We start from the raw sequence: 27,643 nt of genomic DNA, 5'->3' as shown, positions 1-27,643 counted from the left end.
CTGTGACATTCGGTAGGTTAAGTGCATTGAACGCATTTTTGACCCAGGGTATTTTCCACCTACGATGGGCTTCTCGGGATGTAAGCCCGTAAAAGTTGTCGTAAGTTGAAGAAGGGTCTATATACGACACCTTACCAACTGGAAAGGTGAAGTCATGACATTAAAAACAACAAGCATTCTCTAAACATGCAGAAAAGCTGAATTATTCACAGATGATAACCTCCGAATAACTAGGAACATTTAAGGGGACCCGGTGTTTTTGTGAGCGTTCTCGAATCGGCTTTGTTGGACCAGGTTTCTGTGGTCTCATCAGGGTTGACCAGTGAGGGCCGCCGGAGAGCCAGGGGTGCAGCGTCACTGCGGTTCGCGACGTGCACTCCTGGGGAGTGGAGGCTCCCCAGCGTGGCCACGGTCACCACGCCAGGCCTGTGTGCCGCCTACAAACCCAGAAGCGGCCGCGAGGACGGCACTTACGTCCTGTGCACCGTTTCCAGTGCTCCTGGCCCACGGTCAGCAGCTCCTTCACGCCATCGTCCATGGCTTTGGTGAATTTACCGACAGCATCGCACTTCTGTTCTCTGTGGGGCGAAACACAAGATGGCACGTCCTTGACTCTGCTACCACATGGTCAGCGTGACGTGCAAGAGGAGAAAAATCAACACGGGTGGGGGAGACTGGCCCCGAACATAACCTCAAGGACTGGGTTTCTTTGCACTGTAGCGACGGCCCTTTAATCAGGCTTGATGGGGGCACCTGGGTGGCTCCGTCGGTAAGTGTCTGACTCGATTTCGGCTCAGGTCATGATCTCATGGTTTGTGAGAGGGAGCCTTGGGATTCATTCATTCATTCATTCATTCATTCATTCTCTCTCTCTCTCTCTCTGCCCCAACCTTACTTGCACTGTCTCTGTCTCTCAAAATAAACTTAAAAAAAAAAAAGAATTATGTAAAAATCTGCCATTTAAATTTTAAAACTCTGCTTATTTTCTCCTCTCAATTCACTGTGAATTTTAACTAAAATTATTCTAAAGGAAAGGAAATCACGGTTTCTTGAATATCTTATTTGGTGGAATTCTGTCACTGGAGGTGCCATCAAGTAGTTCATTCATTCCAACAAGTACTTCAATAATTGGAGAAAGTGACCTGATACACAACCATCTGAGTGACACTGAACGACTCTGTTCTTTGAGGATGTAAAAAATGCCAACCTGAAAAAATCACCCCAATATAATGCTAAATGAAAAAAAAAAAGCAACTTATAAAATAGAATGCATAGAGTTAGGTGTTTTTTGCTTAAATAATTTTACTCTTAGATACATACACACGGAGGAGATTTGGGAAGACTGTAGATCTAGGTCAACATATTACCACGATTTTTCTCTCTGGATAGTTGTAAGACTGTGGGTTTTTTTTCACCCTTGTCTATAGAGTTGGTAACACATAAGCAAGAATTTTATAATAAGAAAAAAAAAACTTCTTAAAAAAAGCCCTAAGATTTCTAGTTAGTCTTGAAACAGAAAAGGAACTACTCCAGATTTTCACCCAAGCCTACATTAAAAAAAAAAAATTACATAATTAGAAACAACAGATTAAAAAATAGCACAAAACTGCAGGTTAGAGGGTTGCTTCCTTTGAGGCAATGTTCAGAGATTTCTGCCTTGTCGAATATTACGTGGGTGGGCGCTGGCTCTGTGCCACTTGGTTTGATCATGCGTTATCAGCGACAGCTAGAAACCGCCGTGTCCGTTAGGAAATCACAGACTTCAAGGTAAAAAGGAAGCAGACTTTAACCCCACNCAGCTCTGGGAGGAAGGAAAGGCTCAAAATCTCTCTTACATTTCTGGTAACTCCAAGTCGGGGGCCTCTGGCTCCATGGTGGAAAATATCATAACACCCACCAGCTCGTCTTTCTCGGCCTTCCTCTTCCCAGTCTTCCATTCCTGCAAGTAAGAACGTTATAACGTTGGGGCACCTGGGTGGCTTAGTCGGTTAAGCATCCGACTTTCGCTTAGGTCANGTTACCGAGGACTAAGCATAAACAGGTCTTTCAAATCTCCCGAATGTGACTGGCTCCCTGGCAGACTCTCTCCCTAATTGTCAGCAGAGCCCCCCCGCGATCGCCCTCCTCGCGGAGGGAGTGTGCACACCCCAGATGTCATCTCTGTACACGAACGCGTGCCAACACGCAGGACGGTCCCTGCGAGCCCAGGTCCCTTCAGAGCGAGGGGACTCAGTCCCTGTCCTTTCCCAAAGCACAGCAATATAACAGTGAACAAAACCCGCTGTTTGTCCTGACCAAGTGCCTCAAAGCTTTAGGTTAAATGTTTTCGTAAAAAAGTTAAAGCTTTCCTAAAATGTAAGATGGGAACCAATATTATGAGCTATTTTAAAAAAAAATGTATTTCTGTAAGATAGATCTATAAATATCTATCTACCTATCTACACACACAGAAAAGTGCCCAAAGCCATAATACACAGTGTGACCAATTCTCACAAAGCGAGTACCCGTGTAGCCCACCCCAAGGCCAAGAGAAACCAGCTGGCATTCCAGAAGGTCCCTCGCGTCCCTTCCCATTCCTGACCCCTGCCCTCCCCCACTAACGTAACCACTTTTACAGTTATCAGTTCCTCACTTTTCTTTCAAATTACACCATTCAGACACGAGTCCCTCATCGGTGGGCTGGCTGGGTTTCTGAGCTGGCAAAGGCCACCCGACCCGCGTGTTGTGTCTGGTCTCTTCAGCTCCACCTGTGCTTAGACCTACAGCCGCGCTGTTGGTAGAGCCGCAGGTCATTGATCACTTTCTGAACACTCCCCAGTTTGTTCATTCTACTGCCAGCANTGTGGGTGCATCCGCCAGGTCTGCGGCGAGGGCGGGAAACGTTCACCTTAGTAGGTAATGCCGGGTGGCTTTCCAAACTGGTCTCACCCACTTGCACACCCACCGGCAGCAGCGGGTGACTGAGCTCACTAAGACGCTAGCTTTGGCCAGTCCTTCCTGTCAGCCATTCTGGCTCCTGCGTAGGGATAGTCACACCGCACTTCTGATTTGCATTTCCTTGATGACTAATGAGATCAAGTACTTTCCCATACATCTGTTGATGACTTTGGTGAAGTACATTACCAAGTCAACCCAACAACTGGGCTGATTATCTTATGGATTTGTATGGGTTTTCGTATATTCGAAAAGGCAACCCTCCGTTGGTTCTAAATGTTCATGTCTTTAGCTTGTTTTTCACTTTTAAAGGCTTCCTTTGATACACAGCTGTTCTTAATTTTAATGTAGTCTAATTTATCAACCTCTTCCTGTATGATTAGTTATTTTTGTGTCATATTTCAGAAATCGCTCCCTCCCCTAGGGGTATGAAGATATTCCCCTATGTTACCTTCTAGAAGCTTTATGTGTTGCCTTTCACATTAGACTTGCAAACCACCTGGAAATAATTTTTTTTTAAGCTTTATACAATGGAAACTTCCAAATACATATAAAAGTACAGGGAAAAGTCTAATAATCCCCCCCTCTCAGACTCAGCGGCGAAACAAATATCGACATTTGCCAATCTTGTTTTTTCTATTCTCCTCCATTCTACTTTTTTTTTTTCTTTTGATTTTATTGGAGGTCTAGGCTTGGTATCATTTCACCTATAAATACCTTTTTTAAAAAAATGTGTATTTATTTTTGAGAGAGAAAGACAGGGCACGAGCAGGGAAGTGGCAGGGAGAGAGGGAGACACAGAATTGGAAGCAGGCTCCAGGCTCTGAGCTGTCAGCACAGACGCTGATGTGGGGCTCGAACCCACGAACCTTGAGATCATGACCTGAGTCAAAGTTAGACTCTAAACCAACTGAGCCACCCAGGCGCCCCTCACCTATAAATACCTTTAACAGAGAAGGCCATTATAGAACTTTAATATAGAAGACCGCTTTTTAAAAACATAACCACAACACCAATGTCAACCTTAACAAAATCAACAGTAGACTGTTGTGAGGTAGGGACCAAATTTCATTTTTCCCCAGTGATGCCACCCATGTGACCCAGCACCACTCACTGGAAAGACTGTCCTATCCCCACCAGACTTAGTACCATCTCTGCCTTACACGGTGTCCCTTCTATTCTGTTCTACTGATCTGTATGTCTAACAATGCCAATACCACACTTTTAAAGTTATTTTAGCTTTAAATGAGTCCTCATATCCAATAAAGCCCTCTTTCCACTTCATTCTTTTTCAAGGGTACCTTGGCTATTCTTAGTGCTCTGATTTTCCACATGTTGCATCTTTTCTGTTCCTCAATTCCATGGAACACTTAGTTAGGTCTTATTTCTCTAAATAATGTTTCATTATTTACTAATGAAACTAATTTTTACTAATTAGTAAATTTACTAATATTTACTTTTTTTTTTTTTTTTTGAGAGGGAGGGAGGGAAGGAGGCTGCAAACTGGGAAGGGGCAGAGAGAGAAAGGAGAGAGAAATTCCAAGCTGTCAGCACAGAGCCCAATGTCGGTCTTGATCTCACTGTGAGATCATGACCTGAGCCAAACCAGGAGTCAGATGCTTAACTGACTGAGCCATCCAGGCATCCTTCATAGCTTTATTTTTCTTTTTAAGTTTATTAATTTTGAGAGAGCGAGAGAGAGCACATGCAAGCAGGGGCGGGCAGAGAGAGAGGGTAAGGCAGAATCCCAAGCAGGCTCTGCACTGTCAGCACGAGCCCGACATGGGGCTCAATCTCACGAACTGTGAGATCATGACTGGAGCTGAAATCAAGAGTTGGATGCTTAACCAGGTGCCATGTCATAGGTTTTTATGCAGAGTTTTTTGTACATTTTCTTGTATTTATTCCTATAGATATTTTTAATGCTATTGTTAATACTTTTGTTTTAGACTTTCATTTTGTGTTTATTGCTGGTATGCAAATATGTGCTGTCTTACACCCAGCTATCTTATTAACCACTGATTTGTAGTTTTTCCTCAGGTCTTAGAGATGGTCTATGTCCATCCATCTACACAAACTACTTCTGGCCAAAGAATCACCGCTTTCAGTGATTATCTAGTTTTACACCGTCACTTAACAGGTGAGGAAACTGTGACCCAGAGATCAAATGCTGAGGTCAAGATCACAGAGGGACCTAGCAGCAGCGCCTGGACCAGAGCTCAGGTGCCCTGACTCCAAGTTCGTTCTTCTTCCTATTCTATCAAATCCACCTGAAACCCCAGTGTCTGGATTTGTTACTTTTTTAAGATAATAAGATTCTGTATAAAACACAACCTTTAGAAGCACTTTCTAAATCAGGTCTTGGAATATCAGGACTTCTGTTACAGCCCGTGGGTAAACGGTGAGGCAACAAAGTTGGGAGGGGATGCCATGTAGTCTTTGTCTCTCCAAAGAAACCGATGGAAAGAGCTCCCTCAAAGAGCCTGGTCGCACCACAGTACGGTCCCACGGCGTGCTGGGGCTGACATCACATCACATCTCACCAGAGAAACCAGACTTTTCTAGAGCAGGGGCGAGGCTAGACCTACAAACTTGACCAAAACATGCTGAAGAACCTCAATGTTTTCCAGTTCTGGGCCTGCTCACATGCCACACACTCAAATGAGCCGGCCAATGCTAGAAATAAGCAGTAACTGAAAATAAGGCCCAAATATTTATACTGTATTAAGTGTACGTGTAGGTCTGTAAACATACACAGAGCCTGATTATTTACACTTCTAACGAATGTGTTCACATTAACAAGGGAAAAGTACTACAAAGCAGATTAGCAAGTAAATCTCTGCCTGAAAGTTCCAACAAAGTACAGAATATTCCAGTATTTAATTTAATAACACATGAAAATAATTTTGTGACTTTTTTTTTCTAGGATTGTAACACATTTCCTATCTGCTGTTGGCATCTGAGCTAACTTGTGCTTTTATTCTTTTTTTCCCCCAGTTTTATTTTTATTTATTTTTTTAAAATAGTTTATTGTCAAGTTGGTTTCCATACAACACCCAGTGCTCATCCCCACAAGTGCCCTCCTCCATGCCCATTTCCCCTCTTCCCCTCTCCCCCACCCCCAACAGCCCTCAGTATTCAGGAGTCTCTCATGGTTTGCCTCCCTCCCTCTCCCCCACCACTTCCCCCCTTCTTCTCCCCCACGGTCCTCCGTTAAGTTCCTCCTAATCCTCCTATACGTGCAAACATATGGTATGTGTCCTTCTCTGCCTGACTTATTTCGCTCAGCATAACACCCTCAAGTTCCATCCATGTTGCTGACACATGGCCAGATGTCATTCTTTCTCACTGCCATGTAGTATTCCGTTGTATAGATTCTTTACCTTGTTCTCTAAGATGTCATACTTGTTATGAGAGAAATATGGAGAAAACATCTTTACAGAATAAAAAGGTACAACTTAGAATAAAAGCTTATGGAGAGAGAAAACTATCTCCAAAGCAGACAACAGTGAGATGCCCAACAGTCAATGGTTTCTTGACCTTCAAGAAAGACGACGCGGTCCCTGGCAGAATGACTATCCGTGGGCACAAAGAGAGACCAGCATTTAGTCTGGACTTGCAACTACCCTTCTGGAAAAATGACTTGGCTTGGAGAAGGATGGTCCAATGCTGAACCTACTTTTTGTTTCACAATGTTATTACACGGCAGGGTCAAAATGTGATCATAAGAAATCAGTCACTCCGTTTCCCTCACTTCCCGCTGATAACATCCTGCATAGTTTGGGGCCTATCCCATGTTTTAGAAGCATCCAGAAAAATTTTAATTCCTCATCCTGTCGTTATCTTTCCCTTCCCGCCCGCTCTGGGCAAATCCATTCCCAGTTGATGGCAAACCATTCTTCCACACACTATGACCAATTCCCATGCTTAGGATTCAGTTTCTGTCCCCTCATTGTTTTTGGAGGAAATGAGAACTAGTGAGTCAACATAATTTTGACTTTCCGACATAAAATTGGTATGAACGTGACACTTCTCAAGATGATCTACGACCGTCATAACAAAAGGTCCTACCTTTTCATCTCGGAAATTTAGAAACTGCTGGAAAACTTCACTTTCTGAGACGACGGGGTGACGGCACATCCTGGTCATCCACGCCTGCAGTCTCTCCATGCGCATTTTGATAAATTCTTCTTCGAAGCGACCTGCAAGGTGGACAGAGTGATGCACATCACTGTCCAAAGCGGATTATTGTCACCACAAAGGAAAAGCCATTTGTGTCTACTGGGACCTTGGAAAAGTTATTTAGTAAAAGGTGAAACCATGGTGATTTTTCACTAACCTAAAAACGAGCTGTAACACTGCGGATGCTCAAAGAGCCACAGGAAAGAGAGATGACAGGCTTTTTAGTTTCTAAGAATGAGATTCTGATTTCACAAATTAACAAACTTTGCAGCTGTGACAAGAAAAATCACAGCCACAAACACTATTTTCTTCAAGGATCCCTGAGTATTCAACAAATTTAAAAGCAAATCTTATCTAAGTACGAAACACTTTCTCTTTCTGATAAACTAAGACTATGCCAAGCCCTGGCATGGCCACATGAAGCCTTATAGGCAGGAAAGGGGTGAGAAAATGGAATTTAATTAGTAATTCTTACAAAGTACATAAAATTGTTATATTTTTAAAATGTGTCCAAATGCAATATAACCTCAACTTAAATTTAGTATTCATGAAAAGTAGCTCAAGACTATAGCTCTTTATTCTGTTTCTTAAATGTACTTAAACCAAAAACAGGAAAAGCAATTTTTTCATGAATGCAGGAGAGTTAATATCCCAGAACCGATGACTATTCTAAAACATAGCCCCATGAGTGATATTTCTGTTTTAAAAGCAGAAAATCAGCTTAATAAGCCTGACATACCAAACACCAAGTGAACACAGAAAATGTTTTCAGTCTACTAAACAAAATCACTGTTCGTTCAAAGGTTCCTGGAGATGAAAATACCAGCTACGGCCGAGTGAGGCAATCCGTTATTCCCATCCCCTCAAAACAATTATAAAGCTGGACAGAACCCAGAACCAAAAATAAGCGTTCTGGAAATCAACCAAAGGCAAACAGCCATCTGAGAAGTGTTTATACTTGCAAAACTGCTGAACTTCATGGAAATCTATGGCATTCTGTCTGGCGCGGGGCTGATCCCACCTCCCCGATGGCCCCCGTGCCCCCCCACCCTCTCCCTGGTTAACAAGGAGGTTCTGACAGTGTAGAGCGGGCTGTGAAGACTGGCTGCTGCAGGTTCCCTGGTGAGGTAAAAGGTGCACTTGACCTGGAGCAGCGGGACCTGCTCCCACTCAGCGGGGGTGGCAGTGACAATCCAGGGGCCGGTGAACAGAGAGGGCCAACGGCCCCACCAGCCAAGGTTGTGTGGTTGAGCCGAGAATATTCCAGGCTGAGGCTGTGGGCAGGAACAGTGGAGACCAGATGGAATCCTAGTCAGCCATACACTCCTGGCCAATTCTGAGGCTGCACATACTTGGAAAGGAGACACAAAAGGCCCACAAGAAAGTAAAAGCCAGGGTGGCTGACTTGAAAAGTACCTGATCTTTGCATGCACTTCCTACCCAAAGATCCATCACAGGGGACAGTAGTCCCACTGGCTGGAGGCAGGCTTACTGCTAATCTGCACAGACACAAGGGTGAACTCCAGGGAGCCAAATTTAAAAGAAAAAACAAAAATAATTCAACTTCAGGGAAGAGAGATTTCAGAGACTTGGCCTAAGCAACGTACTTAACAAACAAACAAACAAACATGAAGTAGAAGAGACAACCTTCAGAGAGGAAAAAATCAGAATCGAGAGTTGCTAAAATATATTCCCTAAAATTTTCAGTTTGCAATAAAAAATTAAGAGATATGCAAATAAACAGCAAGGTATAACCCATACCGACAAAAAAGTAGTCAACAGAAACCGTTTCTAAGTGTCCCTGGATGTTGAATTTAGCAGACAAAGCAGATTCCAGAAATACATTCAGAGAACTAAAGTCATGTTTAAAAATGCAGAGAAAAATGATATGGAATCAAACAATAAAGATTCTCAAGAAAGATAACTTATAAATAAATAAAATGAAACACTGGGAGCTGAAAAGGCAATAACTGAAATTAAGAATTCATTACAGAGGCTCAAATGCAGATTCAAGACAGCAGAAGAAAGAGTCAGTGAATCTGAAGACACAGCAATAGAAGGTATCTGATCTGAAGGACAGAGATAAAAAAATGGATGAACAGCACTTTAGAAAACATAAAACAGGCCAACATACTTGTAATGGGAGTCCCGAAAGGAGAAGAGAGAAAGGAAAAAAAAATATGTGAAGAAATAATGGGGGAAAGTTTCCCAAATTTGATGGGAAATTTTAATCTGCATTTCCAAGCAGCTCAACAAACCTGGATAGGATAAATATGAGAATATATTCACACCAAGATACAGCAGAGTCAAACTGGTAAAAGACAGAAACAAAACCTTGACAGCAGCCAAGTGAAAAATGACTCATGATGTATAGTGGAGTGTGACACGTGTGTGTGTGTGTGTGTGTGTGTGTGTAATTAATAGAACGGACTGATTTGTCATCTGACACAATGGAGGTCAGAAGCAATGGAAAAACATATTCGTCATGCTGAAGGAAAACAGCCAGCCATGAACTCTATAACCAGTACACCTATCCTTCAAAAATAAAGGCAAAATGAAGACATTCTCAGATAAAGACGAGACGGTTAACTGATAGCAGAGCTATACTAAAAAGTATTACCACAGGCTAAAAGGAAATTACCCAAATTCACAGGCAGACATGAAGAGTACCAGGAATACGTGGGCTAACAGAAAAGATGCGTTTTTTTCCTAAGTTCTTCTCTTAACTTCTTTAAAAGACATTAGGTTGTAGAAAGCAGTAGTTATCACACCATGTTGTTGGATTTATAATATATATGATGAAAGTAGCATAAAAAGGGGGGAATCGGAGCTGTAATGGAGAAGAGTTTCTATCAATTTTATTACAACTGAGTATTAATCTGAAGTGCACTATAACTTTACAAAAAGATGCACAAAGGGGCTCCTGGGTGGCTCAGTCAGCTGAGCATCCGACTTCGGCTCCGGTCATGATCTTGTGGTTTACGAGTCTGAGCCTGTGTAGGGCTGTGTGCTGACAGCTCAGAGCCTGGAGTATGCTTGGGATTCTATGTCTCCCTCTCTCTCTGCTCCTCACCTACTCATACTGTGTCTGTCCTCAAAACTAAACATTAAAAAAATTTTTTTCTTAAAACGATGCACATTGCATCCACTGAGGCAATCACTAAGAAAATCATTTTTAAAATTCAGTGTAAAAGTGAGAGGAATGAAAACAGCATATTAGAAAATATTTTACACAAAAGAAAGGCAATAAAGGAGGAACAACCAAGACACATGGAAAACAAATATCAAAATGGCAAATGTAAATCTGAGTCGGCAATTATTAAATATGAATGGTCTAAAAACTCCAATCAAAATGCCGAGGTTGCAAGACTTGATAAAAAAGCTCCAACAATGCTGTGAACAAGAGACAGATTCAAAGACACTAACAGATTGAAAGTAAGAGATGGGAAAAGATACAGCATGCAAACCAACTCTAAGAGAGGAGTGACTGTATTAATATCAGACAAAATAGTGTCTAACACAGGGAATAAAAAAGGCACATTAGGAAGATATAACAATTACAAGCTGTATATATACCAAAGTCCCAGCATGATTATTTATAATATCTGCAAATGGACTCTTTATATGGAAAGGCAAAAGAAAAATAGCCTAAAATTGTTTGAAAAAGCAGCAAATTAGAGGATTTAAACCACCTGATTTAAAGATCTACTCTAGAGCTACATGAATCAAGACACTGTGGTGTTGGCAAAAGGGTGGACACATAAATTAACAGAGCAGAGTCCTGTCCAGAAATAAAACCAAATATGTTCAACTGATTTTTGAAAAACGAAAAGGAAGTCACCAGAGAAAGAATAGTCTTCTTAGCAGACAGTGCTAGGACCACTGGATATCAAGACGCATAACGTAAACTTCTACTTATTATACCTCACGTCACAAACACGACTCAAAATGCACCTAAAACTACACAACTTTCCAAAGAAAATATCAGCTTGAACTTGTATCAGGCATACATACAGCTTTTCATCATGATACCTAATGCACAATCCATAAATGAAACAATTGGTACTCTGGACTTCATTAAAATTAAAAGCTTTTTGTTATGTGAAAAACACAAACATATCTGTTAAAGATAAGCCACACCTGGGACAAATTATTTGCAAATTATATTACTTCCAGAATGTCAAGAATTCTCAAAATTCGATAATGAGAAAACCTAATAAGAAACGGGCAAAAGATTTAAACAGACATTTCGCCAAAGAAGATACATGGAAGGGAAATGAGCAGATGAAAAGATGCTCAACACTAGGTATATAAGGGAAATGCAAATTAAAACCATGATGAGGTACCACTACATACCTAATAGACTGTTCAGATACAGAAAAACTGACATTATCAAAAGCGCATGTGAGGATGTGGGGGTCCTGACACCCTCATCCACTGCTGGGGGCAGATTCCAAAATGGTACAGCCACTTTGGAAAACAATTTGGCAATTTCTTTTTTTTTTTTTAATGTTTATTTATTTATTTTGAGGGAGGAGGGAGCAGAGAGAGAGGGAGAGAGAGAGAATCCCAAGCGGGCTCAATGCTCAGTGTGTAGTGCAATGTGGGGCTCGATCTTACGACCTACCGTGAGACCCTGACTTGAGCCGAAATCAAGAGTCGAATGCCTAACCTACAGAGCCACCCACACACCCCAGTGTGGCAATTTCTTTAACATGAAACATATACCTGCCAAATGCCCCTGTCGTTCCACTCTTAGGGATTCACCCGAGAGAAAGGATAGCTTACGGTTACATAAAAACTTGTATGTAAATGTTTATAGCAGCTTTATTTATAAATGCCCCAAACTGAAAACCCAAATACTTTTCACGAGCGAATGGATAAACAAACTATGGAATTAGCAATAAAAAGAAACTGATACACACATCTTGTGCGTATCTCAAATGCACAATGCCGAGAGAAAGAAGCCTTAATCAAAAGACTACACACTATACGCNCCCAGGCGCCCCCGCAACCTTTTTTTTTTTCAGTCCCCGTCCCCCACCCGGCTTCACTGATCTGTTTTTTTAGTTTCTACTTCATTTATTTCTGCTCTATATGATTTCCTTTTTTCTACTGGTTTTGGACTTTGTTCTTCTTTTTCTAACTCCTTTAGGAGTAAGGTTAGGTTGTATGAGATTTTTCTTGCTTCCTGCTCTAGGTCTATATGCTTCCATGTATAAGGATATTTTGGAAAGGGCAAAACTACGGAGACAAAGAACCCGCTGGGGTTGCCCCGGGTGAGAACTAGGGGGAGGGGCTGAGTATAAGGGGGAGCGCAAGGGAATTTGGAGGGTGGCGGAACTTCCTATACCTTGAATATGGTGGTAGTTGTCACAACTTTTTTTAAAAATACTTTTTGGTTATGTTTAAGTTTATTTATTTATTTTGAAAGAGAAAAAGAGAGAGGAGGGAGAGAGAGAGGGGGAGAGAGAGAGAGAGAGAGAGAGAGAGAGAGAGAGAGAGAGAGAGAGAATCTTAAGCAGGCTCCACACGGACAGCATGGGAACTGATGTGGGGCTCGAACTCATGAACTGTGAGATCATGACCTGAGCTGAAACCAAGAGTCAGATGCTTACCTGACTGAGCCACCCAGGTGCCCCAAAACTCGTAAAAACTATACACCAAAAGGAGTTAATTTACTGTATATACATTTAAAAATAAATTTAAAAAATATAGACTGGCCTTTCCTTTAGAAATGACAAGTACAAATAAGGACAAATTTCTTTTAGCGAGAAGAGCAATCTGGATCCACACCACAAAAACTCACTGCCTCAGAAAGTGTCATGTAAACAGCACGATGGGTCTGGACACTTCATATATATTAAAATACTTCAAATTTTGCACTTACTAGGAGTAGAGATTAAGTGCTACAGAAGCTTAGACTATGAAGAAACAAAGTCTCATCCCTTGGAAAGAAGAGACCCAGTGAGTCCGCATGAAGCTGGGTTATACTGAATTCATGCGAGAAAGTGAATTATACCAAGAGTTTATAACCTACTCACTGACTGAAATTAATTAATGAATTAAAAATAAAGCTTACTCCTCCTGAAAAATTTTCTGATGTAGCTGGTTTATTTTCAAAACCTGACTCCAGATATTATTCTGTGCTTGTTAGGATTTTCCTACCAGGTTCCAGAAAACTAGAACGAAGGTGGGGGGAGGGGGATTTCCGATTCTCCATTTTCAATGAACCGTACTTGGGTTTTCACCAAGTATGTGAGTATACCCGTTCGGCACCCAGGAATAAAACCAGATTTGTTCAATATTATTTCACAAAGAACAAAAATCTCTCAACAAATAAAAATGGTTAGCTGTAAGTTCTGCATGGATGGATTATCAAGGGCACAGAAATATGAGATCATCTACTTGGCATTCCTTTTTCTTCCCTCCAGGATGTAAGGGAGAGGGGGGTTTATATAATAATGATCTTGTGGGTATCGCAGGCAGGAGGCAAATGCGGGAGGGGACAGATAAAGTGGCTTCTGTGCTTTTCGGTTTCCTCGGCACATATCCCAGTCAGTGAATCAAAGCTCAACTTTCTTCAGACTGAGCGGCCGTTGCTTTCTTGCTTTCTATGACACCCCCTGGCTTCGGGCCTGAGCTTTAAAAAAAAAAAACAAAACTAAACCTTAGTTTGGGGGCAGAGCTGTGTGGCTCTATGATGCTTTAAAATAGCACTGAGTTATCAGATGCAGAATAAACAATGTATTAGAGCCTAAAAGATGTGAGAAACCCTCACAGCCCCAAAATAGCTCCTTGGACACTAGGAAGCCTCTATGGTGCCAATCAAGTTGATAAAGGAGAACATTAAAATTCGGGAAACAGGCTGAAATTTGAGAACAAGGAGAAAGGCCGAACTCAAGTTTTCATGGAAATGGACGGAAATGGATTTAGATTTGAAAAAGGAAGGCTCTGATTTCAAACAGTAAGGGTGACAAAAAGGAGGGTGAGTATCTGGACGGGGCACAGAACCGGGGGCACGGTGACACCTCTGGGGGCCGGGGAGGAAGTGGCGATCTGTGCCAACCTGGCCGCCCTCACGTGGCCTTCACTCAGCACCCCCTCCCCCCAACCGGGTCCACGAGAGCCCACTGAGAAGCCACCCCCGAAGAGGGCCAGGACGTGTCTGTCACCTCCCTGGCAAGGCAGCCCCACTCTCCCCTCTGTTATGATTTGAAATTTTTGAAAAGTTAAAAAAAACAACAACAAAAAAAGCAGGTCACAAGCAAAACAACTTCTTTAAAAACAAAACCTTCCATCTCCTGGAACAATCTCAGAGAAACCTAAATACACACCAAAATCCAGCACAAAGTTTTAAGGAGAGTAAATTTCTTACCCTAAGGTAACTCATTCTAGTTAAAGACTAGCGGATCCCGGGGCGCCTGGGCAGCTCAGTGGGTTGAGCATCCGATTTCGGCTCAGGTCACAATCTCACAGCATAGGAGTTCAAGCCCCACATGGGGCTCTGTGCTGACAGCTCAGAGCCTGGAGCCTGCTTCGGATTCTGTGTCTCCCTCTCTCTCTCTCTGCCCCCCTCCTGCTCTTGCCTTGTCTCTCAAAAATAAGTAAACATTTAAAAAAATACTAGCTGATCCACATCCCGTAACGTCTGGAATCCGATTCAAATCCCCGTTTCGGCCGTGTCGAGTGCCTGCCGAGCGCCTCTGCCTTGAGGAGGCAGGGAGCGGCACACAGGGACACGTGACACCCGGCAGGGAGCCGGCTCGGCCAGCTGGCTGCCCAGTCCCCTTCCCTCTCCGAACGTCCCACCTCAGCTCTGGCTGAGCGAGGACTCAGCCCTCTCGGGTCTTCGCCGGGCCTCCAGGAAGGAAGTCTTCCTGCCCAGGCCCCACGCTGCCTCCCAGAGTCCGGGCTGGCCTGTCGAGGTCTCTCTGACGTGGAGGCCTCGATGCAGCGACCTCTTAGGCCCGACTCTCATCTTGGAACCTTTCCTTTCTCTTCTTACTAGTTTCATTTAGCTGCAAAGTGTGCAGCCACATATTAAACTCTGATCTTTAGTGAAGTTCAGCCTCTTTACACACTTTTATTCCAAGACAAACATACAAGTTCTGAGTACTAATATTCCAGGTTCTATACCAGGCTGCAGATTAAAAACAAAAACAAAAACCAGTGACAGTTCTCAAAGCAGAAAGAAGCAAATTCTAAGTGCATTTTTACAAGGTGCTTTGGTAGTGCTATGAATTACTGTCCCGGAGATCATCCGAGGCAGGGGGTGAAGGGGCAACGGACACTGCAAATAATTACGGGATACAGTAATGATCTCTGAACAGCTGAACTGAATGACGGGTCTACATCATTTGGATCATACATTTTAATTTCCATTTTAGGCTGTTTGGAGCATTCTCGTTTTTACAGGTGTCACTTTTCACATTTATAAAATTCACGTATTTCTTTTACAGGAAATCATGTAGCAATAAAGACACAACGACTCTGCTAGAACTTGAGATGTGTATGCACAAACTCTGATAAACAATTTTATGAAACATTCTCCTAGGTCGTTAGGTGACTTCCAAGTATACACAGACGTACAGGACTTAGCTACTGTTTCCAAACGCACATCTTGTTCTTCTAGAAGATGGAAAATGTCATTACTGATTTACATTAGGATAGATGCTCTATCCGCAGTCTTGTTACCTGTCATCCTGAGACGAAGGTCATGTGCACTCACCTGTGACTTGTTTATCCGGAAGAGAGGGGATTGGAATGGCTGACCCAAACTTAACCAGGAGACGTTCATATAACCAGTCAAAGTGCTTATACCTGTGGTTTACAGATCGATTAGTGTTCTACAATGCAAGGAAAAGAGAAGAAAACGTTACCAACACCAACTATAGGAAATGAAGAAAAAAAGCAAAGCGTAGCTAGGAAAGCAGGCACAATTCTGGTTTTGATAACTCAGATACTTACAGTAGGCGTTAGCTGATATTCAATGTAGCTCTTCAGACCATACATTTTGGAGCCTTTCCTGGGATCTGCCACCACACAGTCAAACGTAGAGGTAGGATAAACCCACATTGGGCCATAATCTCCAACCTACACAATGTTCCAGGGAGAGGTGGTTTTGTTACATGGAAAACTAGTCAATTTACTTGATATCGGTCATTAAGTGATTCTTTCTAGGATGAGCGATGCTTTGGAGGGTCCTTCTTGCTCTTCTCTGAGAAATTACATAAATGCCCTCTGTTCCTGAGAAGGTGACGTGTTTAAGGAACACACCTGCCAAGACAAACCCTTCTGCTCCCCAGCTGGCCAGCTTAGGCCAAGGAGGAGCGATGTCTGCCTCCCTCTCCTCCAGGGAGGGCAGGATGGAACACAGTTGCCCTCTCTCCCGTTCAGTGGTCGTAGTCACATGTGATGAAGGGCTAGTTTCAAAACACTGATGATCTATCACAGACTGATGGTTTTGTGAAGTACAACATTACACACCTGGATGTCTCAACAACATCAAACTGCCATCAAACTCTCTCAAGGCTCACTCTCACGTTCTATATACTTGTCCTAATTCTTTCTAAAGGTGGGGAAGGAGGAAAAAGTGCGGTGGCGTACCAAAGTTCAGAGGTTATGAGGTCAGGAAGGTGACCAGGGCCCAAACAATCCTACTGGGGGACTAAAGGGAAGATCTTGACAATAAGCGACTATGACTCCTCGAGAGGGGGCCCAGACCCAGGAAACTCTGAAAGCTGTGGGGCAGCAGCCTCTAGGGAGCGTCTCTCAGTGACTGAGGCCGAGAGAGGCACCTCGAATCAAATAGGGACCAACATCCAGAGGCTTTTAATTTTCTTAGTGGGTAGAGTTGCTGCGTCTCAAAAGCAACGAACCAAATGTCTGCTTTCTCTCGGGTTTTCTGAAGATTTGAAGGCATTCTTCCTCAGTTTCCCTTTCCATGCCAGGAGCCTGCTCAGGCAGGCCTGCCAACAGGGGTCAGGGGCCATGTCTACCTAAAACTTATGGGTCCCTTAGCTCCGTTTCAATCCTCCTGGACTTGGGATAAAGTCCCTTTTGAGGATGTGAGGGGCAGGGCCGTGGGCTCTTAGTCCCATGAAAATAACAAAATAATGTATGTTCAGAAGTTACATAAAAAAATCTGAAGAAAAAATGTAAAAATTAAAATAATCTTTAACCACTCAGAAGATAATTACCCCAAATTTGCTTTGAGGGAAAGGGATAAGAGGGGCTCTTGGTCACAGCCCTTCTTTCTTGAGTTTCTAGGATTTCACGCTTTTCAAAGATGTAGAAACACATAATAAAAAAATATATATATATATCAGTTTTGCAGTTTTATCAAGCTTCCCAGGACCTAGAGATTATAAAATAAGACCAGATGTTTCCAAATCCCTGTGTTGGGCCTGTGGTGATTACACTCAAGGCTCCCACTCCCAACCCCATCCCCATCCTATAGTTAATGGGTTAAGTCCATAGAATCAAAAGATAGCCAGAGTTCTCTCTTCCAGAATTTCATCTGAAAATAGTAGTTCAATAATGCTTAGACAGAAAATCTATCAGCAACCAACATTTGGGTGAAACCAGAGAGCCGTGTCACGCTATGTAATAATTATTCTATGAGAGACATTCTGAATGGGGTCAGTAACTCCCAGCTTTTATTTGCCAGCTCCTTATTGTGACCTGACAGCTGGTTTATTGGAAGAAACGCTAACTGTCACCAACGCAGTGGAAAGGACATCTTATTTTGATAATATGCGTGTACTTTGCCAGGGCAGAGACCTAAATATCTGAATTGGATTTATCAGCTAAATACATACGGCTGGTAGAAAGACAGCATATAAAAGATACTTCAAGATACTTTACAGAAGAAAAATTACTGAAAGAAAATATACTACAGGTGCTGTTAGTTCAATTACTAATAGCCTTAAAAGTAAAAAAAAAAAAAAAAATATATATATATATCTGAACAACATAATGACAGGCATAAATGCATGCTAAACATCTTCAGCATTCTTACAATACTAGTACATATTGTCAGTTAGCTGGAGCATTAAATGTGTTAAAAATACCTTCCAAAAGACTAATCACCCTCTAGGCTTTAAGGCATTATAAAAGAGCTTAATTAGAAACAAAGCAAGCAAACAAAAGTGAATGAACTTACAATGATAGGAATTTTCTCTTTGGGTTTCGCTAGTTGCTTGGCCAACAAATACTGTTCCATTCCAGGTTTTGCAAAGCCGGGAAATCTGATCATGAAGACAAATGCCCGTGAGTCTTGTGTGTTTCCTTAGAAGCACTCTCCAACTCTTGTCCACATTTACTTAATATAACAGTTTTAACCTTGTACTGTCTTTCAGATGTACCAGGACTAGGAAACTGTGGTAAATGAAACCTAATGTAATCAGATTGTTCAATGGCCAATTAGTCATTTAATTAAGCTTTATCTGGGCAGAGAGCAGTTTGACTCCAGAAGGTGTGATATTTATGGGCACTCTAGTTGCTTAACTGGATCTGAAACACTCTATCACCCCACAAAGAGTGAAGGACAGCCTAGAAAAATGTTCCCCAGCGCACAGGAGGAGAAAGAATCGAGCGCAGCCATTTGAATTGAACACATGGGGCGGTGGCCACATGCCAGCATTTTTATATCCAAATTAAAGCTGCCTGTCAACATACTCCCTCAAAGAAGCCACAATTATCCTGAAGAAGCTGTTGCTGTCCAAAGCACTTGTGCCATTTTCTTCTGGAATTCTCTTCAGAACTGATGTGGGGGACATGAAAGAAAACCAGTCTCGGTAAAGAGATCCCAAACATTCTAAAATTGGAGAAATGCTGGAATAAACATATAGCCATCCAAAGCACTACTTTTTTCTTTTAAAGCATATTTGTTTTTATTTTAATTTTAAGAGGTTTCCGTTTTTTGTTTTTTGTTTTAATGCTTATTTTTGAGAGGGGATGTGGAGGGGCAGAGAGATGGAGACAGAGGATCCAAAAGGGCTCAGTGCTGACAGCAGTGAGCCCGATGTGGGGCTTGAACTCATGAACTGTGAGCTGAAGTCGGACACTTACCGACTGAGCCACCCTGGGAGCACCCCACAGCCCCCAAAGTGCTAAAGAGGACAAGATTAATTTGGGTTTCAGAACTGCTTTTAATAAACAGAAAAAGACCCTCAGAAAACAAAATACATATAATAGGAAAAGAAATATTATTTCTACAAAAAACCCAACTACATTACTTCTATTTCATTCATGTACCAAATTAAAGGCCAACCAATGTGCTGGTCTCAGGGGCCTGTCTTTTCCTTCATCTTCAAAGGACCTACTTCCATTCTCTTTTCCCTAGACATCCTTTAAACATAGCTCATACAAAAGAGAACAAAGAGGGGTCTAGTAGCCGGATGGCCTTGGGTTCAAATTCCAACTCCAACAATTAATAGCTATGTGACCTTTAGAGCTCCCGTCTCCTTGTGTGAAGAATGAGACCAATATGACTTGACTTTTAAGATTAAGATAAGCGAATCAAACGCAAGAGTTATACAGAGACTCATATATACACTCATAAATTAAAGTGATTTCTAACTATCCCATCTTCTCTTTGAAAGTATTCCCCACGGCCTCCAGTACAGCTAGCTCTCTCTGGGCTTCAACATTCTGAGCATACTTCTGCTATACAATTTATCACACTTAATTGCCATCATCTATTTACACATTAGAGCCAACCGGAAGCACCTTAGAGAAAGTATTTGTATTTCCACGACCTAGAGGAGTTGTGGGAAAAATATACTAAATGCTTAATGAATTAATGGACTCATCTGGAATAGTTTTGTTAAAAAATTTTTAATGCTTATTTATTTTTGATAGAGATACCATGAGCAGAGGAAGGGCAGAGAGAGGAGGAGACATAGAATCTGAAGCAGGCCCCAAACTCCGAGCTGTCAGCACAAAGCCCGATGTGGGGCTCAAACTCATGGAATGCGAGATCATGACGTGAGCCGAAGTCAGATGCTCAACCAACTGAGCCACCCAGGTGCCCCTGGAACAATTTTATTAAAGATCCTATACTTCCACTAGAAAATACTGATGGAAAAATTGAGGTGGTCACACAGTGGCAATTCCTTGACTAGATTGTAAGCTTCTGGGTGCAGAGTCTCATTTCACACTTCCTTCGGGATTCTGGAGAATCACAGCAACACCTGGACCGACTCAATACTTACTCAACAGCAGTACCATCTGCTAATTCTCTGAGTCCTATCAAGGTGGATTCTTATAATGCTCGAGTACACTTAAATTTCCAATCTCTTTCTCTAGTGTAAGGTTCATGTTCCAGGATTGGAATACAGCTGTCATAGAAAATGGATTAACTGCTGAAAAATGCTAATATTTAAAAAATTTTTAAAACTGTTATAAGTGAGTCCTTCATACATGAATCAAGTTAAATAAAAAACACACAGGCTCTTAAACAGTTCTCAGCACCAGAGAGAGAGGGAGGCCTCAGAGGCTCAGGTGGAAATGAGGACTCCTCTGATATGGTTTCAACCTGAACTGAAATTTTAGAGCAGAGAGCACTTTAAATTAAAGCCAGCCCCTCCACCTCAGAGATGAGGAAACAGAACAGAGGTTCAAAGAGGTCACCCGACTTCCCCAAGATCACCTGGCAGAGGGGAGAAGCGAGGATGTGGTGCAAACAGAGCAGGGGCCTGGGCAGGACACAGAGCCTCACTAACTAGCCAGGGACACTCAGCCACACATTTGTTGCAGAGTCTGTGCTTCCTCATTGTCCCAAGGGGGCTTAAAAGACAGCAAAATGGGTTTAAATGCCCTTGTATTTAGGCTTAAAGAACAGACTAACTCACGTCACTGCAGACCACACCGAGAACTACACATTCCACCATAAGAAGCAGCAGAGTCCACATGAGTAAGTTTATTATGCGTGCAATGGAGCATGAATGGCAGAAACCGGATAGAGAAGTAGGAAGAACATGTAGCTAAAAGTTAGCTCATTCAATCACCTGATGCTACTTAGATACACTAAGGGGAACTTGCACGGCTCATGTATGTAGATCCAGACCCAGATCGTGACATCTAGATACACCGCAAACGTTATGCTTACAACTTTTTCCAGATACGGATTAACATTCCTTCCTCTCAGCTTTGAATCATGGACTTGGAACGTTGAGAAAAAGTGGTAGTAATTTTAGAAAAACTGTATTAAACATATTACTGAAAGAAGAGTATTTGAAGATTCTTTTGGAAGTCAGAAAGTCTCTCTCTTTTGAATGACACCGTGAACTACAGACTTATCCAGAACTCTGCCCCGGGAAACCCCACAGTGCTATGGCCGTAGTCCCTCTGTCCCACATGCCTTCCTGTTAGGCACTGTAGCTACAAGTACTGTTCCAAAATCTTTTTTTTCTTCTTCTTCTTTTTTAAATGTTTTTATTTATTTATTTATTTCTAGGAGAGAGAGAGACAGAGACAGCGTGAAAAGGGGAGGGTCAGAGAGAGAGGGAATCACAGACTGAAACAGGCTCCAGACTCTGAGCTGGCAGCCAGCACAGAGCCCGACGCGGGGCTCGAACCCATGAACCGCGAGATCATGACCTAAGCGAAAGTCGGACGCTTAACCGACTAAGCCACCCAGGTGCCCCCTTTTTTTTTTCTTCTTAAACCTAAGAGAAATCTAAGTGAAAACAAAGTTTGAAATATACTAGGCAAGTTGTTGAAAGACTGAGGGACCGACCGGCATCCTGACTAGATCACCTGGCACCTGTGTGAGCTTGGACAGTTACTTAACCTGTCTGGTGTCAGTTTTTCCCGCAGAAAGACACGAGATTATGTGTACCACAAAGGGATATGAGGGTCACACGGTGCACACCACTCTGCACAATGCCCGGCACACAGTAAGTGGTCAACAAATGGTCAAACATTTAAAAGAGAGTTATTATTATTAATATGATCATTTTCAGCTTTCTGTGACATCAGCAAGAAGACCTTAATGTGTCATGGAGCTGACAAAGGTAAAAGCGGTATCTGACATATCATTAAACATAACAATTTCACTTCACGGTGAATAAATTTATTCACTTTAATATATATANATGCTTATATATGAATAAATATATATCCTTATATATTTAAATTATATTAATGTATTATATATCATATATATTAATATGTAATACATATATATAAAACATATATACATATATATATTAAAGTGAATAAAAATTTTTCTTTAAGCTAAAGCTGCGATCCAAACAGAAATGACCAAATCGCACCCCAAACTTCACAGATCGCTGAAAAGAGGAAAGCCTCCTTGGACCTCCCGTCTGTTTCCTCATGGAGTTCACGGTCCCCGACGCCCTTCACACCTACTTGTTAAGCGGCAGCTTCATGGAGGACGAACCGGCCCGGCTGTTGCCTCGCTGAGCAGCCCCGGCCTCTGCTGACTCTGAATCCTTGAAGTAGGGGGCGGCCGCCTTGGGGTCGTCCCAGTCTTCATCCCAGTCGTCGTCGTCGCCGGCGGTTGCTGGGGGCGGGCACAGAAGATCCCCACGTGAGGAAAACGAAATACAAATGCAGTGACTTAATTTTCTGATAGTAACTACGGACCGCGGAACCCAACGAAAGAACAGAGACAAGGATGTGGCACAGGCACATTGCAGCGTAGACTCCGGTCTGGTTTAAAGCTCCAATTGCGGATGGTGCCTTTCAGCGCAAAAGACAAGTTAGAACCCAGGCTGTCTGTCCAAGTAACTTCGGATAAATGCAGCCTGAGAGGGGCCCCGTGGTGTGCACACGGCAAGGCCCGCGCACAGAGAAGTCTCGCCTTATAAGCTTGCGAATAAGCATCGAACAGAGTCGGGAATACCGGGGAGTTGGGGTGGGGGGGATAGATCACTGCAAAGAATTAATATGAATGATAACACAGGGGAGCCAGGGCAGGAGGGAGGTGNGTGGGGGGGAAGGGATGGAGAAGCAGGACAAGACGGAAGAGGCAGTACCCGCAGCCTAGTCTAACAGTGACCTCCGTCAGGCAGGGAGGGGCTGTCAGCTTTCCCTTCCTTCCTGCTCCCACCGTCTGGGCTCCTGTCTCTTGCCCTGAGGGCCCAGGTGCCCGGGGACCTCTGCCCTGGCGCTGCCAGCGGGAGAAGCCGAGAGGCAAAAAGCAAGACGAAAACGAANTACCCCGTGTGACGTGCTCAGGCGGGGTTCGTAAAATAATGAGGGGCAGATCTCTGTCCCTTTGATTTAATTTGAGAAAGACATAAATACCCTTTTTCTTAATTCCTGAACTGTTTCCCCTTCTACAAATTCCCCTTGGTCTCTGCATTTCCACTGAAGCCCGGGGGTCACACGGGTAGTCAAGGAAAAGAGAGCAGGCAAGTCAGAGGTCATAAACCATCAGGTGACAAATCATACTCTGTACAAGTAGGGTTTTTTTTGGCCCAAAGTTTTAAAACAAACGTGTGTCCATTGCTAAGGTTCTGGAGCGGGAAGATGCCATAAAAAACCTGAGACTCNGCCCGCGGTGGCATCGGGCCGCCGCCACAGGAGGCCTGCCCCTTCGGTCTCCCGCGGCCGCTGGGCCGCTCTGTTCCGCAAGCGTCCTCGACTCCGTGACAGATGACGGGGGTGGGACTAAAGATGATAATTAACGACTACCCACATTTGGGTCCAGAAATCTAGGTTTGCTATTAGTGAACAAGAGCACTTGAGAGCGCTCCTTTGATTAAATTCTATTTTTGACTCGGATGCCCTCCCCAGGCCCCTGAAGGGTGGGCCCGGCCACCAGCCGCGCCCTCTTCCTCACCGGGTCCTTGGTAGGCCTGGGGGTGACCAAAGGCAGCGTCCCAGTTATTGGAGGTGTTTCTCTGGGCCGCGGCCCCCTCGGGCTTGGCTCCCCAGTCACCCGTGCTGTCCCAGTTCCCAGACTTGGAAGAACTCCAGGCTGACCAGGGGTCATTGCCACTGCCGACCTGTTGTTAGGGGTAAAAAAAAAAAGAGAGAGAGACTATTTGTGACTTCTTGAAAACATTACTCAATTCAGTAGGACTCACATAATAATAAATACAACAGGGGTGCTGAAAAAATTGACATAAAGTTAAAACAATTTTTAAATTCAAATAAATTTAAATAATAAACTTTACATTTGTTTATGTTTAATGTTTATCTATTTTTTAGAGAAAGAGAGAGAGACAGAGTACGAGCGGGGGAGGGACAGGGAGAGAAAGAGGGAGACACAGAATCCGAGGCAGGCTCCCGGCTCCGAGCTGTCGGCACAGAGCCTGACGTGGGGCTTGAACTCACAAACCGCCAGATCATGACCTGAGTTGAAACTGGGCGCTTATCTGATTGAGCCACCCAGGTGCCCCTAAATAATAAATTTTACATTTAAATAGACAGATAAGGAAAGCACAAAAAGCAGCATCAACTTTTTTTTTTTTTTTTTTGATGTTAACCTTTTGCCAGCTCTGCTGAGATGAAAGATTTATGCGATCTGAAGAGAAACCAGAGTACTGCTGTCTCTGCTTGGGAACAAGGGAACTATTAGGCGCCGCTGTCTACCTCCTCCTTCTTCTCCCCACCCAGCAACTACCTTTCTGAACGTGTATTCATTTATGGTGACAGTTTTATACTTCTACTACTTACATACACATTCGTAAATAACTTATGCTTTAAAAACTGACCTACACGGCATTTTCTTGTATGTATCTCTTTGCAAGCCATCTTTTTTCCCCCACTTAAATCATGTTTTTGCAATTATATGTGCTGATGAGGGCCCGTTGAACTCATGTCAGCCATTTTGGAGCAAATCTGTTGTATTTTTGACTAGGTTTTTATCTCTATTTGAGAAAGTAGCATCTTCCCAGTTAAAAAAAAAAAAAACCTCAAAAAGAAGAAAAGGATATGCAATTTAATAAATATGCCCACCACTTAAGCTGCCATTCTTCCCAGACGTCTATTACTAATCAGTTCCTTGTATATACGGAATCAAACACTCGCCCACAGAGAGCCTTCTTATTTTTAAACATACAAGTGGGCCCAAATGGTACTTTGTGCTCTGCACTTGTGTTTCCTTCATTTAATGGCTCGAAACGTTCTCTGAGGGCCATCAGCAGGTCCACCAGCACAAGGCTCTTCCACGCGGCTCCAGGAGGTTCTGCTGTATGTTTCTCCCAGTTTAACCGACATAGTCTGATGCTCACGTATCGTACTTTCAGTGTTTAGCTACTGTAAATAATGCTGCAATGCACTGGACATCTTTTCCCATGTGTCCCACGCGTCTATGCGAAATCCCAGCAGATAAATTTCTGGGCTAATGAGTGTGCTTTTTCAGCTGATAGATTGTGTCAAACTCCTTCCCAAGAGACTGTACAGCTACATTCCTAAGTTCCTAGGACTTGCCCATGGGCTCTGCCTTACATCAAAGGGTGCTACCGAACTCCAAAATTATTTTTAAACTATTTTTTTCCCGTAGTCTCTTTAAGAAATTTTATACTTCAATTATTAATAGCACACACTTTGGGAACGGGCAATGCGTGGCACCTGATCTCACTGAGTATTATAGTGAAAGGATGGCAGCCCTTCCCTCCCCCGGCCCTGTCCACTCAGGGCAGCTGCCGTTCTGTGGGTTTTATTTCCTCGAGTTAAACATTTTAAATCTTCTAATTTACTTTGATGGAGGAAATAATATAGGAATCTGACAGAATTTTATCTTGTAATCAGTCTGCTGGCCTAACACCATTTAATGAAAAATCCACCTTTCCCTCACTGATCTGCAATGTCACCTTTATCGTATCCTGGATGTGGACCGGTCTCGGCTCGTTTTTGTACCCTGGGAACCCAGCTGTACAAGTACCACATGACCTGGGAGCCCACTGGATAGAAAACCACTAGTACTTTAGCATAAATCTTTTATTTTTACACATAAACTTTAGCAACAACTAAATATTTTACACTAAACAAATTTAAACAACTAAATATTTTAAAACTAAAACAAATCTAAACTTTTGTATCAGGATGCCAAGTTTTGAAAAATATGTTGATTTTCACTTGAATCACCTCAAACTTACAAATAAATTCAGGGAAAACAAACAGTGCCTTAAAAAAAAAAAAACAATTTCAATATCGAATCTGTTTATCTAAGAACATAGAATAGCAAATTTTCCTCTTTTCTTGGGTCTTTCTCACGTAAAAATTTTTGGTGTTTAAAAACAAAGAAAGGGGGACTTGCAAGAACATTACCCAAACTGTCTAATATACCTAATGTTCTAGAATACTACTGTGGTTGGCCTTAATTAAATTCTTCACTGACCGGGCGATTGAGGGCGGGCAGGGAATCACTGCCCGCCACCACACCAGAAGCATCATAAAAAATGGAGTGTATGTTTTACATGTGGAAGTATGATTCCATTCAAACATCTCTTATACTTTCAAGAAAAAAACCCCACAAAGTTACTAGTGATTTTGCTCTAAGTCAAATATTAAGAGCAGAAAGACATTTCATCTATGCACCTGTGAATCCACAGCTTACGTGGGGATACTCAAGAGCCACTCTAGAGGCTTCTGTAAATGAAGGCAGTCATGCTCAGGACCCGACAAGCAGACTTCCTTTAAGAGAATCCCTTCCCCCTGTGGTTTTAAGGGAGGGTGTTCCAGCCACGTATATACTCTGTGCCCTCCAAACTCTCAACTGTGAGGTTTTGTTTTCAGAATAAGAACTTCAAAACGTACAGAAAGTTTGGATAGTCAGATGGCAGTAAGTATAGGCATTCATTTGTCTAGTATATCCATCAGCTCCCGAATGGGCAGGCCCCACCGTGGAATGATATGTCAAAGGCAGCATGGTCAGGGCCATGGGTTGTGGTCAGGCTGCTGGGCTCAAATTCTGCCTCTACCTCTCTCCAGCCAGGAAACCTCAGGCTAGAATTCGAAGCCAGGCAGCTTGCCTCTGATTCAGAAAGACTGAGGGCAGCTACCTGAAGTGAATTGAAACGGAACAGAGGGTTATAAAGTAGGACAGCAAGTGCGAGAGCTCAGCTTTGCCGTGAGCCTGAGACTGTAATGTTGGCGAAGATTTTCATCAACAGCAAGGAAACAATCAGACATGAACTGTTCAGAGCCAGTATCTTAAAAAAAAAAGATTGTTCTTTTTAGAACTACTTTGTTTATACGAAAACACTAATTCGAAAAGATACAGGCACCCCTATGTTTACTGCAGCGTTATCTACAACAGCCGAGATACAGAAGCAGCCCAAGTGTCCATTGACTGACGACGAATGGATAAAGACACACACACGCACGAGAATATTACACAACCATAAAAAAGAGTTATTTTGCCATTTGAACAACATAGATGGACCTAGAGAGTATAATGCTAAGTGAGATAAGTCAGTAGAGAGAGACAAATACTGTATGATTTTACTCATATGTGGAATTTAAGAAAAAAAAAACTAACATGGGGGGAAAGAATCAAACAAAAAACGAGACTCTTAAATACAAAGAACAGAAGGTCACT

At 42.7% G+C, this 27,643-nt stretch overlaps 1 protein-coding gene across 1 annotated transcript in view; it reads right to left on the bottom strand.

Moving 5' to 3' along the window:
• SNX9 (sorting nexin 9) overlaps nucleotides 1-27,643 on the bottom strand; it is a 99,372-nt gene that overhangs the window by 17,020 nt on the left and 54,709 nt on the right. The window contains exons 5-12 of the mRNA XM_077755072.1: nucleotides 23,936-24,101; nucleotides 22,498-22,651; nucleotides 18,284-18,368; nucleotides 16,087-16,212; nucleotides 15,848-15,965; nucleotides 7,006-7,136; nucleotides 1,836-1,939; nucleotides 475-578 (exon numbers count right to left, since the gene is read on the bottom strand). Coding sequence (XP_077611198.1) covers nucleotides 475-578; nucleotides 1,836-1,939; nucleotides 7,006-7,136; nucleotides 15,848-15,965; nucleotides 16,087-16,212; nucleotides 18,284-18,368; nucleotides 22,498-22,651; nucleotides 23,936-24,101 — 988 coding nt within the window. The remainder of the gene's footprint in view (nucleotides 1-474; nucleotides 579-1,835; nucleotides 1,940-7,005; nucleotides 7,137-15,847; nucleotides 15,966-16,086; nucleotides 16,213-18,283; nucleotides 18,369-22,497; nucleotides 22,652-23,935; nucleotides 24,102-27,643) is intronic.

Source organism: Crocuta crocuta, unplaced genomic scaffold, assembly GCF_008692635.1.
Source record: "Crocuta crocuta isolate KB4526 unplaced genomic scaffold, BGI_CrCroc_1.0 scaffold11, whole genome shotgun sequence".
NCBI lineage: Eukaryota > Metazoa > Chordata > Mammalia > Carnivora > Hyaenidae > Crocuta > Crocuta crocuta.
Note: the sequence above shows the minus strand (reverse complement) of the source record. Positions and strands in the feature narration are given on the sequence as shown.